We start from the raw sequence: 17,017 nt of genomic DNA on the forward strand, positions 1-17,017 counted from the left end.
TACAACACACCTCAAGCATGAGACGGTGACGCGCGAGGTCACTTTAAAGACTCATGAATATTAATTAGTATTACAATAAGGTCGTGACCAAAGCCACGCCCCTAGATGGGTTGATTTTTCTAAGCGGTCACGTTGCGTTGCGGCATTGAAACAGGAGGCTGTCGACAGCAGGGCATCTTTTGCATCACTCTTCTAAACAGGTAAGTGATTGAACTCTTTATTTACAAAAATATATATAACGTTATATTTAAAATTATAGGGACACTGCCGCTTTCTTGAGTGACGTGTTAATTACTCGTTTTGTAAACACCATTTTTGATGCTAAATGGAATTTTATTTAAAATACCTGCTATATTAATAGTGCAACGCCAGTTATTTGCTTTGCGTTGAGTGTCAGAAGTAACTATGTATGATCCGACAGGTGGTTGTCTCGTTTGAAGGCCTTCTCCATCATGGGACAATGATAAATCCGTTTTTAGCAGTGTTTATAGCAAATACGTCAAAAATATAAAAGCCGTCGCTGTGAAATGTTCGTTTTTGAGAGTTCAAACACTCAAAAATCAACTATATAAAGAGATAACATTATCAAATCGACATTCAATGTCACCCTGAGCATGAGGGAACACATCATCTCTCTTCCGTAAGCACGTAAGTTAGCTGCTAAGCATTCATCACTGTAGCTTAGCCTAGTTTTCGTGGTGAAATAGGGCGCCTCAGAGATTTTAAACGCATCCTTACAACATCACGCGCTCTCTCGAGAGATATTTCAATAATGTGCATCAAATTTAGGTTTTGTCAAAGATGTCCTTCACCCTAAATGTCGGCCTCGGACGCTTTAACATCCCACTTGCACCGCTAGCGACGCAACTGGAAGGCGCGTTTGCATCGCGTTGCGTCACGGCGCGTAAGGTTTGTGATGAATCACGCGAGCTGTGTTCTCATCCTCTCGTGTGTAGTGCATAAGTGCTGAGGATGGCGTCTCCTCTCTGAGGACACTGAAGGTATATATAGTGCTGCTCAAGTTGATGATGGAGACTAAGCTCAGGATGCACAGTTCTCCAAACAGTGGCCTTTGACTCGTTTATTTCTTCTTTTATGTACTTTTGTTTTTGTTTCTCCATGCATAATATCTGTTTGAAGATAAGATAATGCATGTGATATGTTTCTAGGCCTGTTTAAATAAAAAAAACATTTAATTAATATTTTAAACATTTTAAAATTAAACGCATAATTCATATTTTCCAGAAAAATAGCCAACAAATCAGTGTAATTTCAAATCAATTTAAGGGTTCTGTGTGAAGAACTATGCTTCTCATAATCCTGAAGCGAGATCCACCAATCAGAAAAGCTCAGCAGATGCTCCCAACCCTGCTGTTTGTGAATTTTTGCACTGAACATAAAATGTTTTTATACACAAAAATACTCAATATTTGTATATTATAGTGTTGTACTTCATTTGATTACACCACAGGTTCAGTGCACAGTCTTCCACCCATCAAACATTCATTTTTGCTTTAGTTCAAATTTGTAATGTCATGATTTGTTCCGGAGCTGGCTGGGTTGTTTCATTGAAATCTCTGGAGAAAATGAATAGGGAAGATACTTCCAGGATCAAAGCCATTGGAAAAAATGGTCCGGTCAGTGACTCACTGTTGCGCATGATGCAGTGCAGAGCAACAGATGCAGACTGAATCCGTCAGCTGTCACTTATGCCTCGCACGCTTTCTTTGAGAAACATCTTTTTCAAGACCATTGACACTCCCTATAAAGATCTGTTTGAATAAATGAACAGGATGGCATTATCAACCTAGGGATAAGCATTTGAAATTATTTTCAGTGCTTTTCTTTTGGAATTAGATGTAAAGCACCAAATCTGTTCAGCTTTGTATGTGCAATGTTAAAAGGGGTCTGCAATGATCAGAAGAGGTTGTTCTACACGCCCATAACTGATAATAGACTGGTTAGCTTCTCTATCCTGCTATTTTGAGCTTGCATATCCAAGCATCTAGAAGAGTGATGCCTTATAGGCATTAATTTGATCCACTGGGTGATTTGTTTAAAACCAGTTAAGAATTAAGGCTTTAACTAGTCAAGTCAAGTCAAGTCACCTTTATTTATATAGCGCTTTTTACAATGCAAATTGTGTCAAAGCACTGCACAATATCACAAAAGGAAAATAATGTGTCAATAAGTTTAAATAGTGTCTTTACAATAAGGTCGGCGATATCGCTGGAAATGAAGCGTCCCCAACTAAGCAAGCCAGAGGCGACAGCGGCAAGGAACCAAAACTCCATCGGTGATAGAATGGAGAAAAAAGCCTTGGGAGAAACCAGGCTCAGTCGGGGGGCCAATTCTCCTCTGGCCAACAAACCAGTAGTTCAGTTCCAAACCGCAGCAAGTCAGATTGAATGGGCTCAGCTGGTTCCAGTGGTCTTTTCCGATGGCTGTCTAAGTGGTGGGGTCCTCAATGGGGATCTGTCTCTGGCGTTCATCCAGGTGTTGGCCTCTGCCTACGATTAGGGACACATACGTCATCTCCCGGCGCTGATCCTCCATCTCAGGTGTTCGGTCATCTTAGATCATGTAGTGGTTGGATCCAGACTGAAGTTCTGTAATTCCTGGCTACCACGGGATGTTAATCCCGTGGCAGAAACGTAGAGACAAGCAGAGACATGATTAGCGTAGCTGCTGTTCCATCTAAGCAAAAATAAATTGTTCAACCCAAGCTAAAGAATAATAATAATGTACATTTGATCAGATATAACTGCAGTACAAGATTATAAAATGCATTATGTGTATGCTTGACTAAAGAGATATGTCTTTAATCTAGATTTAAACAGAGAGAGTGTGTCTGAACCCCGAATGTTATCAGGAAGGCTATTCCAGAGTTTGGGAGCCAAATGTGAAAAAGCTCTACCTCCTTTATTGGACTTTGCTATCCTAGGTACTACCAAAAGTCCAGAGTTTTGCGACCTTAGAGAGCGGGTTGGATTGTAGCGTGGTAGAAGACTAGTTAGGTACGCAGGTGCTAAATCATTTAGGGCCTTATAGGCAAGTAATAATATTTTGTAAATGATACGGAACTTAATAGGTAGCCAGTGCAGAGACTGTAAAATTGGGGTAATATGATCATATTTTCTTGATCTGGTAAGAACTCTAGCCGCTGCATTTTGGACTATCTGTAGCTTGTTTATTGAAGATGCAGGACAACCACCTAACAGTGCATTACAATAGTCCAGTCTAGAGGTCATGAATGCATGAACTAGCTTTTCTGCATCAGAAACAGGTAGCATGCTTCGAAGCTTGGCAATGTTTCTAAGATGGAAGAATGCTGTTTTTGTAACATGGGAAATATGATTTTCAAAGGACAAATTGCTGTCTAAAATAACACCCAGATTTTTGACTTTAGAGGACGTGACAGTGCATCCGTCTAGTTGCAAATTATAATCCAAGAGATTCTGTGTACTGTTTTTTGGTCCAATAAGTAATATCTCTGTCTTGTCTGAATTTAGTAGGAGGAAATTATTGGTCATCCAATCTTTTACACTTTTTACACAATCTATTATCTTAGATAGTTGAGAAGTTTCATCTGGTCTTGTTGAGATATATAATTGAGTATCATCAGCATAACAATGAAAACTTATCCCGTGTTTTCTAATAATATTTCCAAGGGGCAACATGTAAATTGAAAATAGCAGAGGACCTAGGACAGATCCTTGTGGTACTCCATACTTTACTGGTGATAATTGAGATGACTCTCCATTTAAATGGACAAAGTGGTAGCGATCGGACAGGTAGGATCTAAACCATCTTAAAGCCTGTCCTTGAATACCAATATATTTTTGTAATCGATCTATGAGTATATTATGGTCTATAGTGTCAAACGCAGCACTAAGATCAAGTAATACTAGCAATGAGGTGCAGCCTTGATCTGAAGCAAGTAGTAAGTCATTCGTAATTTTAACAAGTGCAGTTTCTGTACTATGATTGGGCCTGAAACCTGATTGAAATTCTTCATAGAGATCATTTTTTTGCAAAAAGGAGCATAGTTGAGTAGACACAACTTTTTCTAAAATTTTTGACATAAACGGAAGATTTGAAATGGGTCTGTAATTTGCCAGTTCATTTGAATCTAGTTGTGGTTTCTTAATAAGAGGCTTAATAACCGCCACCTTGAATGGTTTTGGGACGTGACCTAAATATAACGATGAGTTAATAATATTGAGAAGCGGTTTTTCTGCTACGGGTAACAACTCTTTCAGTAGTTTAGTGGGTACAGGATCTAATAAACACGTTGTTGGTTTAGATGCACTGATAAGTTTATTTAGCTCTTCCTGTCCTATAGTTGTAAAGCACGGCAGTTTTTCTTTGGGTGCGGTGAATGAAGCTGAAATACTAGACGCAGTAGAATCTACATTTGATATTGTATTTCTGATGTTATCAATTTTATCAGTAAAGAAATTCATAAAGTCATGACTATTAAACTGTGGGTCACTAAATGACTTAAAAGTACAGTGTCATCATGACTCATCAAAATGTATTCACTTCTGTTAGAAACACTGATGGTGTTTTATAAATGGCAAGCCAGTGTGGTTCTCTCTAATTTAAACAGAGCTTGCAGTTGTCTATGATGTATTATATAATAAACTATGTAACGTGGGCAAGCAGTCTAAATAATATCTAGGTCTATCTCCAACCTATTCCCATTACTGTATATAGGACTCTCATAATATTTAAAATAAATAAATTGATAAAATAGCTAAAAAATACATTTGAATAAAATAAATATCAAATATATGAATAAATATTATTTAATTATAAAATTCATTTATTTACATAATTTGAATTGTTAACATAATATGTTGGCAGAAGTAAAGTTTGTGACTTTGAAACGGTTGAGGTTTATATAAGCGATGACCCATATTTAACATGATGATATGTTTGTATTGCAAGCAAAGGGCAGGGGAGGTCACTTTGAGTTACGACCAGTGGACACCTCTTCATCATGGATCACTGACTGTGGTCATACATCAAAATGACCTCTGTTTGCACTTTGCAATATCATTGAAGCCAATACGTCATAAATGAAGCTAATACTTGTTGGCCTCCCGGACAGCAACATAGTGTTGGCCCACATCTGGCCCGTGTGAATCCATGCGGGCCAGATGTGGGCCGGATCTGGGCCAACACTGCTTGCTGTCTGGGCTTTAGCATTAAACATATTCATTTTTTTACCCAAAAATGTTGTCATCATTTACTCCCCCTTCCAGTTGTTTTAAACCTGTATGTTTCTTTATTCTGTTGCGTACAAGAGAAGATATTTTGAAAAATGTTGGTAACCAAACATTTGACGGTAGCCATTGACTTCCATAGTATTTTTTTTTTTTTTCCATTCTACCAACTGATTGGTTACCAACATTCTTCAGAATGTCTTTGTTGACGGTGGCCCCTGACTTCCATATTATGGGGAAACAAATACTATGGAATTACCATCAACTGTTTGGTTACCAACATTCTTCAAAATATCTTCTTTTGTGCTCAACAAAAGAAAGAAACTCATGCAGGTTTGGAACAACTTGAGTAAATGGGGTGAGTAAATGATGACAGAATTTTCATTTTTGGGTGAACTATCCCTTTAACACTGCTCAAAATAATGCCAGTCAGTGAAGACTCCTACAATATATCAGATGCCTGTTTTCTTCTAAGTGGAATGTAAGAGTGTGTCGTGACACATCCCTTGCAAATGTGCGCTGAATAAGGTGAGCGGCAGCCATAGGCTGTGTTTTTCTGTTCTAATCTTCCATTGTTCAATAAACCCAATGAGCCGGATTCATTCACAGAGGGAGACTTCAGGGATGTGTGCTCTCCTGTCACTTCAGTAATACTGTGATTAACCACATGATAGCATAGAAATGTAACAATAGCGAAGATGCTTGAGAAACTGACTTGAATCAGCTGATTTGTTTAGTTTCTAAATAAAATTAGAGGATTAGCTCTGATTATCTCTGATTTTCTAACTAACAGTTAAGGACAATATAACATTAAATCATTCTGTGTTTCTTGGTAGATTTGTTTTCTGTTTTATTCCATGAGTTCTGTGCATGAACTGGTGTGTTTGGGGCCACAACGCATGTAACTGTGATTTATATAAACACCGACCAGCCAGTCTGTGCCGGTTTTGGCTTGTTCCATTCAGCACAGAGATGGGGGAGCACTCAACCAGGAAATGTAAGCAATATACAGGCATAGAAGGGATTTAGACAAGCAATAAACTATAAAAATAGAATGATTATTGAGTGAAAAAAAAAAAAAAAAACTTTTTTAGGTGGACTTTACAAAGAGTACTTTGTAATAATTTCTAATTAAACCTTTTAATTTAACATCAATTTTAAATGATTTTAATCTATAATTAATCATTTTGTGCTTTAAGAAGTACATTTATTTTAGTGTGTTGACAAACATTAAAGAACATGCACTTGATTAGTTTTAAATGTAGGTTGTTATTTAGTATTACATTTAAAGTACTCTTATGTTCACCTAATTGAATTAAATATATATTTAAACTGTAATGCATTTTGATTTAATTGCAGTTAGCATGCCGTTAAGTAAAACATTACATTGTTCACAATTATTTATCTTTTAAAATATGTGACCCTGGACCACAAAACCAGTCTTAAGTCGCTGGGGAATATTTGTAGCTATAGCCAAAAATATATTGTATGGGTCAAAATTATTGATTTTTTTTGTCGAAAAATCATTAGGACATTTAAATAAAGATCATGTTCCATGAAGATATTTTGTAAATTTCCTACTGTAAATATATCATAACTTAAATTTTGATTAGCAATATGCATTGCTAAGAACTTCATTTGGACAACTTTAAAGGCGATTTTCACAATATTTCGATTGTTTTGCACCCTCAGATTCCAGTTTTTCAAATAGTTGTTTCTCTAGCCAAATATTGTCCTATCCTAGCAAACCATACATCAATGGAACGATTATTTATTCAGCTTTCAGATGATGTATAAATCTCAATTTCGAAAAATTGACCCTTATGACTGGTTTTGTGGTCCAGGGTCACATATATTAATTCCATAGTAAGTTCTGTTTTAGAAGTATTCTAAATTGCACTTCTATTTCACAAAGAACCAAACCCTTTTTAATGAAATGCTGTGCCAATCCAATACCATGTAGTAACAGACAGTGGGGCATGTCTAATGGGGATTGACAGCAGAGATTATAGGAGTGGGATTGCATAATAGCCATACAAATTGCTCTGCTGGCTTTAATCCATGTTATTATGCAATTCAGCCTCGCTGAAGAGCTTGTAGGAAGAGTGGGCTAGAATATTAACCAGACCCTTTTTGATACCTTTAATAATGAGACACAGTTTTGTTTATCCATAGCCAGCAGTCAGACGTGTCCAGGAGACAAATTGTTGTTCCTTGTGTGACTTTCTTTGGGTGAAGTAGTGTTTCTAAGCAGCAGAAAGCACTGCCAAACAATTTCCCATTTGAGCCATGGTCTGATTCTCAAATCAAGAGCCATAGGGTAGCTCTTTATGTATGTTTTCCACTGAAGTATTAAACAGCACAACTATATTCAACACTGATAATAATAGGAAATGTTTCTTGAGTACCAGATCAGAATATTAGAATGATATCTGAAGGATCATGTGAGACTGGAGTAATACTGAATATTCAGCATTGCTATCACAGGAATAAAAAAATCTTAATGTCCGCAAACATTTAAAGTGTGTAGTTGTGTGTAAATAATATCCTAATGTTCTGTCATGAAACACCAGGTGGTGCAGTCCGAAAGGTCTAACTCAATCTGACAGAATGACATCATCACATGGTGCAGCTGATTGGTTCTTTTTGTATCAGCAGCCAATGAGCTTGCTGCTTAGCATTCAGATATATGACTAATGCTTGCTGTAGCAGTTGCTGCAAGCTTCAGAAACCCTCCACCTTCCCCAGCTCCACCTGTATTGATCTGCTACAGGGTGATTCATGTAGGCTATCCACCTTTTCTTGCCGTAAAAATGGGCGTGGACATTTGTAAATTCTATGGGTCTAGCTTCCGGTCGCATTGCGTCCAGCTATTTTTAGCTGTACAAAATAGTTCGTTGTGCTGCTTGATATTAAAAATTGGTGTGTCGTATCATAAGAACACACTAGTTTGTAGTGCAAACAGTTTTACCGTTTACTGTACGTTGTTATTCTCCTCGTCATTTACCTATAGCAGCTAATGAACCGGAAGTCCCATAGGCTTACTTCCGCATTGAAGAAAAAGGTAGATATATGGGGGTTATTTCATGTGTCAAATGTTCAGTAGCAGTATTTCTTACAGGCTCACAGCAACATGTTGTGGATGTATTGGCCGTAGCAAGTCTCGGTACTTACTCTGCATCAGCGTAGCAGAGCTATTCCACCAAGACCAAACACATTAACATTATCATGTACATTACCATGCCAAACCCTCCGAGAGTTGTCATGATAGAAATACATGTAAGATGGATGAAATGACAGCTGTGTCTCTACCATTCCTCTATTGCAGGTTGCTTTGAGCCGCAGACATGACGCACCAGTACCCCGCACTCACAACTGCGCAGAAGAAGGAGCTCCAGGACATCGCACAGCGTATCGTAGCTCCTGGGAAGGGCATCCTCGCTGCAGATGAGTCCACAGGTCAGTGAGGATTTCATCTTATATGGACATAACATATTCAGTATGATCATTTACTCCCCCTCATGTCATTCCAAACATGAAATATGCAGCAAACCGCATTCTGTCAGTCCCTCTAACATAATGATATGTATGTCTGCATGTATACAGGTAGCATGGCAAAGCGCCTGAACCCCATTGACGTTGAGAACACAGAGGAAAACCGCCGTCTGTACCGCCAGATCCTTTTCTCTGCTGACGAGCGCATAGACAAGTGCATTGGTGGCGTCATCTTCTTCCACGAGACCCTTTACCAGAAAGCTGATGATGGCACACCCTTTGCCAAAATGATCAAGGACAGGGGCATTGTTGTGGGAATCAAGGTACAAGATTTGATTTAAATTAAAAAAATTTATTCAACTGGGAAGCATTACATTGATCAAAATGGACCGTAAAGTGATTTAAAAAGTTTCTAAAGATTTCTATTTCAAATAAATGCTGAAGAAATGTTATGGTTTCCACAAAAATATTAAGCAGCACAAATGTTTTAACACTGATAATAATTAGAAATGTTTCTTGAGCAGTAAACCAGCATGTTAGATTGATTTCTGAAGGATCATGTGACACTGAAGACAAGAGTAATGTTGCTGATGATGCATCACAGGAATAAATTACATTTTAATATATAATAAAATAGAAAAATATTTTTTAATTGTAACAGTATTTAAGTTTTTACTGTATTTTTGACCAATTAAATGCAGCCTTGAGCATAATAGACTTCTTTCAAGACCTCTAAATTTTGAGTAGTGTATATAATACAATTATAAATAAAATATGCAGTGCTGCCATAAATACTGAGTGCTGAGTTATAAATAAGTAGGCATGTTGGCGAAGGATTAGGATAAGATTATTAGGTTAAATCAGGTTGTTCATGTTTGCCACAACAAGGTGTTCTCTAATTAGACCTTTTTAGCTGCTTAAAGATGATTGTAGATATTTGAAATATTACATTTGTATCATTTTCTTTGTATTGGTGAATTAAGCATAGACAGTTTTCGACATTTATTTTTAAGATAGTTATTAGAAAATACAATCAGGACTGCTGGACTAATGGCAATGCTGCCATGGCAGTTTGATACTAAAGCAAGTTGTCCTCTTTTACAGGTTGACAAAGGTGTCGTCCCTCTGGCAGGAACTAATGGAGAGACCACAACGCAGGGTAAGCTTAGTTACTGATAAAATGTTTGCTAAAATTGATGGCAGTAATTATGTATTGTTAATGTGATGCCTGTTTTTCTTAAGGGCTTGATGGCCTGTCAGAACGCTGTGCTCAGTATAAGAAAGACGGTGCAGACTTTGCCAAGTGGAGGTCTGTGCTGAAGATCAGCGAGACCACTCCTTCAGAGTTAGCCATCATGGAGAACGCTAACGTCCTGGCTCGCTACGCCAGCATCTGCCAGCAGGTGAGCTCATTAAGTCTTGGCTGTCTGTACGTTAATCTTAAAGGCAAGCAGTGTTGTTATTGTTAAATGAAAATAAAACTATTATTTGAATTGTTAATTGAAAAAATAAAGCAGAAATTAAATCTAAATATTAGATGGGAAAAACCTGCACAAAATGTTTTTTTGAAATGTTGCAGTGAAAACTAGCTGAATTAAAATAAGCTGATGTACTAAAGCCAACTAAAACTCAAATAAAAATAAAGCTAAATAAGACTGGTTTCATCCCAAGGCACATTTCCTTCTTTAATGTGAGACCTGATCATCACTCTTGTGTGTTAAACACAATCTACTAAATATAACTTAATTTTAATGAAAAATAACAAATAAAAAAATATATAATCAGAATCTATGACAAAAATAATAATCTAAACTAGGTTAGTGTATAATTTTGCAGCAAAAGTTATTCTAGAAAAATCATGAGTGCACAATTTCATAAAATCTAAACATTTAGTGAAATAACATTATTTAGAGGGGAACAAATAAAAGTGAATAAGTGTAGGACTAAATCTGGTAAAATGTTACACATTGCTTGTATTTTTGTAAAATACATTAATTAAAACATAAATATAAACTATAAAATTAAAAGATATTTATTTTAAATGGAGTCCTATCTATCATATGTTGCTGCCTCCACTACTGTGCTATACATTAGATTATTAATAGCCTTTCTTTTAGCCTTTTTTTTTAACAGTGTTAATCTCAGTTATTGAGGGCTCTTGGAGAGTTTCATCGTTTTGTTGTAACCGAACGTGACACGCAGTTTGAATGCTGAACAGAGGATGACAGACAGACGCAGTGGAGAGAAGAGTTTACGTGAACTTGAGTTTAACGACTTTAATATTAATCTGTACCTCACATTAAACTATGGAACGGCTTCAGAACACTTGGACTTGGACTTTATGGTGCTTTATAATGTTTTTTGTGCTTTCATGGAGCTTAACAATAACACAGAATAGTATACGCACAATATCGGATTTGGATCTGTCTCGTCTGGCCAATACCCAATCCGCAGAAAATGCCAGTATCGGAGCCGATACCGATCCTGAGTATCGGATCGATGCATCCCTAATTATATCAGTGCTCCAGGAGTTTGGTCTAGGAGAATCTTTCACCTGTTGGGTGAAAATGCTTTATGCCAAACCTAGAGCCTCCGTGCTCACTAACTTTGGTAAATCTTCACAATGCCAATTTTCTTGCCCAAATTTTATTTTAGAACTTTGGATTCGATCATGTTACCATTTGTGTGTAGCTTTAAAGCGCACCATATTTCTAAACTACATGCGTGTAAACCAAGGTCGCAGGGTGGATTAGGCCTGCCAAACTTCCAGCTTTACTATTGGGCTGCGAACTGCAGAGCCTTATCATATTGGAAAAAATCTCATCCTATGGGGCCTGCTGGTGACATTCCATCTTGTCTCTCCATCGAACAAATCACTTGGTTTACACTTGGTTACAAACCACTCTCTCTCCTCCCTGCTTTTTGCGGCACATGTAGCATCCATAAAAGTTTGCCAACACAAACTTTATACTTAGCAGCTCTCTCAAAATATGGCGTCAAACAGAAATTTGATCTTCCACCATCACATTTTTTTTAGAAATCTACAGCTGAGAAATGATGTTTGCATATCTATCTCCGACTTTGAACTATTAACAGATGAAAATGAAATGTATAAATTACTTTCTGCCTCTCCCGACTCATCTAATTTGATTTCTCGTTTTATAGATATTTTTACCAGTCAGTTCGACATTTCTACCTTATATCTGAAAGATTCCTGGGAAAAGGATTTAGGTATTCAGATAATCGATGAGGACTGGACTATCAAGGTCTATCAAGGTCATAAATACATGTTCCATTAACTCAAGACACCAACTAATTAAATATAAAGTAGTACATCGGCTTCATTATTCTAGGGTTAAGCTTAACAAATTCTACCCCTCCATCTCTTCTCTTTATAACAAATCTGCCAAGGGCTCCCTGGGACATCTCTTTTGGTCTTGCCCAAAACTTTGAGTTTTGGAGCGAAATTTTCAGATTCTATTCTAATGTTTTTTCCTGTGACCTCTCCCCTGATCCAGCAATTGCTGTTTTTGGTTGGTCTAAATCTCTTCGTGGGTTCGGCCATCAAATTCAAAAAGCCGTCCAATATGGAATGGTGGTAGCTAAAAAAAATAATTCTTTGTCTATGGAAAAAGCCATCAAAACCACTGGCTGTCTGAACTCTCTAGCACTTTGCACTTAGAGAGACTTAGACACAATGTTTCTGATAGTACTGCTGGCTTCGAAGCAACTTGGGAACCCTTTTTTAATCATGTGTCAAATGTCAAGGATGACACTGGCCTAGAAATCTATGTTTAATATTGTTAAACTATGTATAAAATTGGAGGAGCTGATGTAATTCTACGGTTGTAAGATCATCCAAATCTTTTTGCTTTTTTTTGTTTCCCTGTCTTTCTAGTTGTTGCTTTTGTATTATCTTGTGTTGCTTTAAGATTAAAATAAAAAATATAATATAAAAATAAAGCTAAATAGAAACATTTTCAAAAACTGTGGTAAAAGTACATATGACTCAAATTTAAACTAAAATGAAAAACTGAAAATTAAAAATATTTAATTCAAAATATGAAAAAAATACTATAATAGTAAATAAATAATACTAAATAACACTGACAGCAAGAAATCCAGATCACAACGGTCTTGATGTATATATATTTTAGAGAATTGTTGGATGGAGTTGAAGCTAATGTATAGATATCAGAGCTAAGATATTTTTTGACCTAATATTGTCTGTTTGGGTTTTCAGAATGGGATCGTGCCCATTGTTGAGCCAGAGATTCTGCCTGATGGTGACCACGACCTGAAACGCTGCCAGTATGTTACAGAGAAGGTACATAAAAAGTGACATTAATTTATAGCATTCAAACTAGACTTGATTTAATGGGTTGAAACATCTCATATGATTACATTTACTAAACCTTTCTTTATTTCCCGTGTATCTCCAGGTCCTTGCTGCCTGCTACAAGGCCCTGTCTGACCATCACGTCTATCTGGAGGGAACTCTTCTGAAACCCAACATGGTGACAGCTGGACACTCCTGCCCCACCAAATTCTCCAATCAGGAAATTGCCATGGCTACAGTGACAGCCTTGCGCCGTACCGTTCCCCCCGCAGTAACAGGTGAGCCCTGAGGCTAATGGAGAAACCTCAGTTGTGTTTGATTTACTGTTTGAAGCTTTAAGAATGTGGAGTGCCATGATGTAGATAAGAGGAAATGGCATGTTTTAAAAAGTGTGAGCAGTGAACAGTATGTGGTGAGATCATAGTGTTATTTCAGAAAATGTATTTTGAAATTCCTCTGGCAGGTGTGACATTCCTCTCTGGAGGTCAGAGTGAGGAGGATGCGTCTATCAACTTGAATGCCATCAACAACTGCCCTCTGACAAAACCCTGGGCCCTCACCTTCTCCTATGGACGTGCCCTGCAGGCCTCTGCCCTCAACGCCTGGCGCGGAGTCAAGGACAATGAGAAGGCCGCCACAGAGGAGTTCATCAAGCGTGCTGAGGTCAGTTGATCAAATCGTTTTCCCATCAAGGTGCAGTCACTTAAGTAAAATTTCACATTAGCAGAAGGTCCATTGTCTATTGTCAATAGAGTTGCAATGTGTAATGTATAGAAGTCACTTCCAAACTGAGCAGCTTTCTGTTGGTCAACGCGGTTAATCTGTGTGACCAATTTGAAAAAGTTTCGAAATTTTTGTATTGCACAAAATTCCTGAACACTTGGAATCCGTTGAAATTACTGAATTTTGCCCATGAAAATTCACCGAACACCAGTAAATGTGAATACCCCTAAAGCAAATTTAATTTTTACCGAAATGCAATGCATTTTTGTAATTTTTGTGGAAATTTCTGTAGTTAATATAATTGAAATAATGCTCAATAAATATGCTCCTCAATATGTAAATATGCTCATTTCTATTAAATAATCAATAAAATTTATTTATTTTTCGATAATCCGCAGGTCGGGTAATAAAAAAATCCTAAAATTAAAAATCCATAAATCCTAAATTATGCAAATATTAACAAAACAATTTTTTAAATGAATTTTTTCATCAGGCAGACAATTTTATTTGTGTGTATATGTGTGTTCGCCTGATCGTTGCAGTGACATTCCAGATAAAGTGACATTCCAGATAAAGTTTGGAAAGAGTAAAGCCTGTGTTAATGCTATTGAGTAGGCTAATATGGCCAAAGAAGATATTTTGTTTTATAAATAAATGATCATATAAAAGCAGCCCACGATCAGCGTATCATGTTACCGTTACACCTTACGGCTCCGGCGAGGTTTTGTTCCGTCCTCCACATGGTGCCAACTCACAAAAGACCAAGCCAAGCAGCGCTTAGAGCCGCTTCAGAAATATGCCGCGGCTGGCTGGTATAAGCACAAGCATTGACGAGCGGCCGCGATCAGCTCCAGCTCCCACGGAGAAGTAACGTGCCGCAGAGGTGTGCAGTGATGCACAGATCAGCTCTAACGCCACTGAATCTGCTGTTAAAAATGAACCATCCATTCATCATATCATCATGCAAAACATACACGACAAATGGCAGATTTTCCATTGTTTCTCAAAGTCATAGCATTTCCACACCGGTGATGACATAACTGCACGCATCATGTACGTCCTCACGCATTGACGTCATCAAATTGCGATCGGTTCGTGAGATCGCCCAAGTGCAGTGATTACTGATCAATTCATAAAAAGTGATTATCGGCCGATACTCTCGTAACTTAGTCTGCTATCAACGGCTCAAGCCTCCGTTACTAGGTTTAAAATGGTGTTTTGTAATTAGCAACGGAGGTGTTGGGTGAGATGCAGAAGAAATAATCCTACTCACAATAGCGATTTTAAGTAGAAAAAAACGGATGAATGCCTCGAAATATATCATCTGATCGATGACTTGAGGTGTGGCAAGTGTAGTATAAGCGGAATAATTGACTTCGGCCCGTTGAATTATTAGAAAATATTTGCGCCTGGCCGCATCACCACCTCGGTTGGGCGTTACTTTTCTAATAATTCAACGGCCCGTCGTCAATGATTTTTTACTTACAATTTTTAAGGGCTTTTCTCAGTAAATACTTATATATTACAGCAACCAAATATATTCAGCCATAACTGCAAAAAAAAAAAAAAACTATAATTTCGGTTTCAATCTTGTTACCAATTTGAGGACCATTTTTCTAGTAAATACATGCATTGAGTATGTTAAAGTATTGAGAATCTAATGTATACTTTAATATAGAAGGTATATAGAATTATGTAAATATATATTTTTATATAAAATTGTATAACTTTTAAATAATATAATACAAACAATATAATACTTCAAAATAATATAAAATGGAATAACAATAAAGCTAGGAGGTGAATCTGTTTAGATTCAGGCAACATAAACTGACCTTTGTGAACTTTCCTCAGGCTAATGGATTGGCTGCTCAAGGCAAGTACATCTCCTCTGGAACCGGTGGATCAGCGGGACAGTCCCTGTACGTGGCCGATCATGCCTACTGAACATCCTGCATCCCATCGTTCCAGCTTCCGCCAGCCAATAGTATAGTGCACAGCTGCTACCTTTCCGGTCACCCACCAATCACAGGCCTGCGCTGTCTTCTGTACTTTAGGGTTGTCATTGCAGTGTCTCATATTGTATCTATTTAAAATGTATTAAACTTTAAGAATGGAGAGGAGAAATAGAAAGTTATGCAGGAGATTATTTTTTCAAGGCGTGGTTTCATGTCAGAAAAAAAGGAAACCGTATTTTTAGTGGCCCGTTTTAAATGGATGTAAATGTATATCAGCCGTTCTGTTTTCATCATTCCAACATAAAAGTCATTCCAATTCAGGCACCAGCCACTCGAGGTGACTTGTCACATTCCTTGCCGTGCGGTATGACCTCATCGGTCCTCATGATGATGCGTGGATGATGTGAATACTGAGTTCAGACCGGGGCAGTTTGTTATAATAGGGAATGAAACAGAGTAATATATTATTGCTAGTTATGATTAACTCCACCAGACTCCGAGGAATATTATTTTTTGTTGTGTTCACATATAATATTTATGCATTGTCTGGGCTGATTACTGTCCAAGAAATTTAATATAAAATACTAACAATATTAGTTTGAAAAGGACCATTATTTTGAAATTGTGCTCCGTTGTGTTGTGTGCTTGAGTGTATCATGCTCTCCCTCTCCTCCCCATATTTGTGACACAGTGCTACATGAATAATAACTTCTATTGGGTGTAAACGACGGAGGGGAGCACTCACTGCTCTGTTGACAAAATGTGATCTTGTGATTTGATGTTGTTCTCTAAGCACTTTGTGTGTCAGATAGTAAAAACTAAAATAAAATACTGTAAAACGCCAGATTCTGTCTGTCATTATTATGCGGGTGCTTTTCATACACCTATTGCACAGAACTTAGTTCATTCCATTTGAGCTTTCCTCAACAGACCCTCAGCAATTTGCTGAATTAAGCATGTTTACATAGAGCTAAGAAAATGGGTGATTTTAAATTACTAATTGTAGAGAGTTATAATTTAATAGAAACCATTTTGTAGAACAAATGGGGGTAAAATATCTGTTCAGTTGTTTCTAAAATGAATGGAGGCATATTTACAAATGTGATACACCCTGGATTTCCACAGTTGTTTTAAAGCATTAGAGGCACGAATCCAATTTTTTGTGTGTTGTGAGACCTAGATGTGTTTGATAAAATATTATGTAACACGAAATTGTTTATATATTTATTTGTAGTAAAAATATTTACTTTTAATTACCAAAAATACGTGAT

The 17,017-nt window shown here is 37.2% G+C and overlaps 1 protein-coding gene across 1 annotated transcript; it reads left to right on the forward strand.

Moving 5' to 3' along the window:
* Positions 1–99: 99 nt before the first annotated feature.
* On the forward strand, positions 100–16,590 carry LOC306855501 (fructose-bisphosphate aldolase C-like). The gene is made up of 9 exons (XM_079394258.1): positions 100–200; positions 8,560–8,690; positions 8,838–9,049; positions 9,831–9,885; positions 9,969–10,129; positions 12,970–13,053; positions 13,169–13,343; positions 13,529–13,728; positions 15,643–16,590. The coding sequence occupies exons 2-9, from the start codon at positions 8,579–8,581 to the stop codon at positions 15,733–15,735; spliced, it is 1,092 nt and encodes a 363-aa protein (XP_079250384.1). The 5' UTR covers positions 100–200; positions 8,560–8,578; the 3' UTR covers positions 15,736–16,590.
* Positions 16,591–17,017: the final 427 nt, after the last annotated feature.

This window comes from Barbus barbus, assembly GCF_936440315.1.
Source record: "Barbus barbus genome assembly, chromosome: 36".
Lineage (NCBI taxonomy): Eukaryota > Metazoa > Chordata > Actinopteri > Cypriniformes > Cyprinidae > Barbus > Barbus barbus.

Coding starts and splice junctions, on each gene's coding strand:
- LOC306855501 (XM_079394258.1), top strand. CDS start 8,579: ATGACGCACCAGTACCCCGCACTCACAACTGCGCAGAAGAAGGAGCTC. Junction 13,054..13,168: donor GCCAGTATGTTACAGAGAAG/GTACATAAAAAG, acceptor GTGTATCTCCAG/GTCCTTGCTGCCTGCTACAA. Junction 13,729..15,642: donor AGTTCATCAAGCGTGCTGAG/GTCAGTTGATCA, acceptor AACTTTCCTCAG/GCTAATGGATTGGCTGCTCA.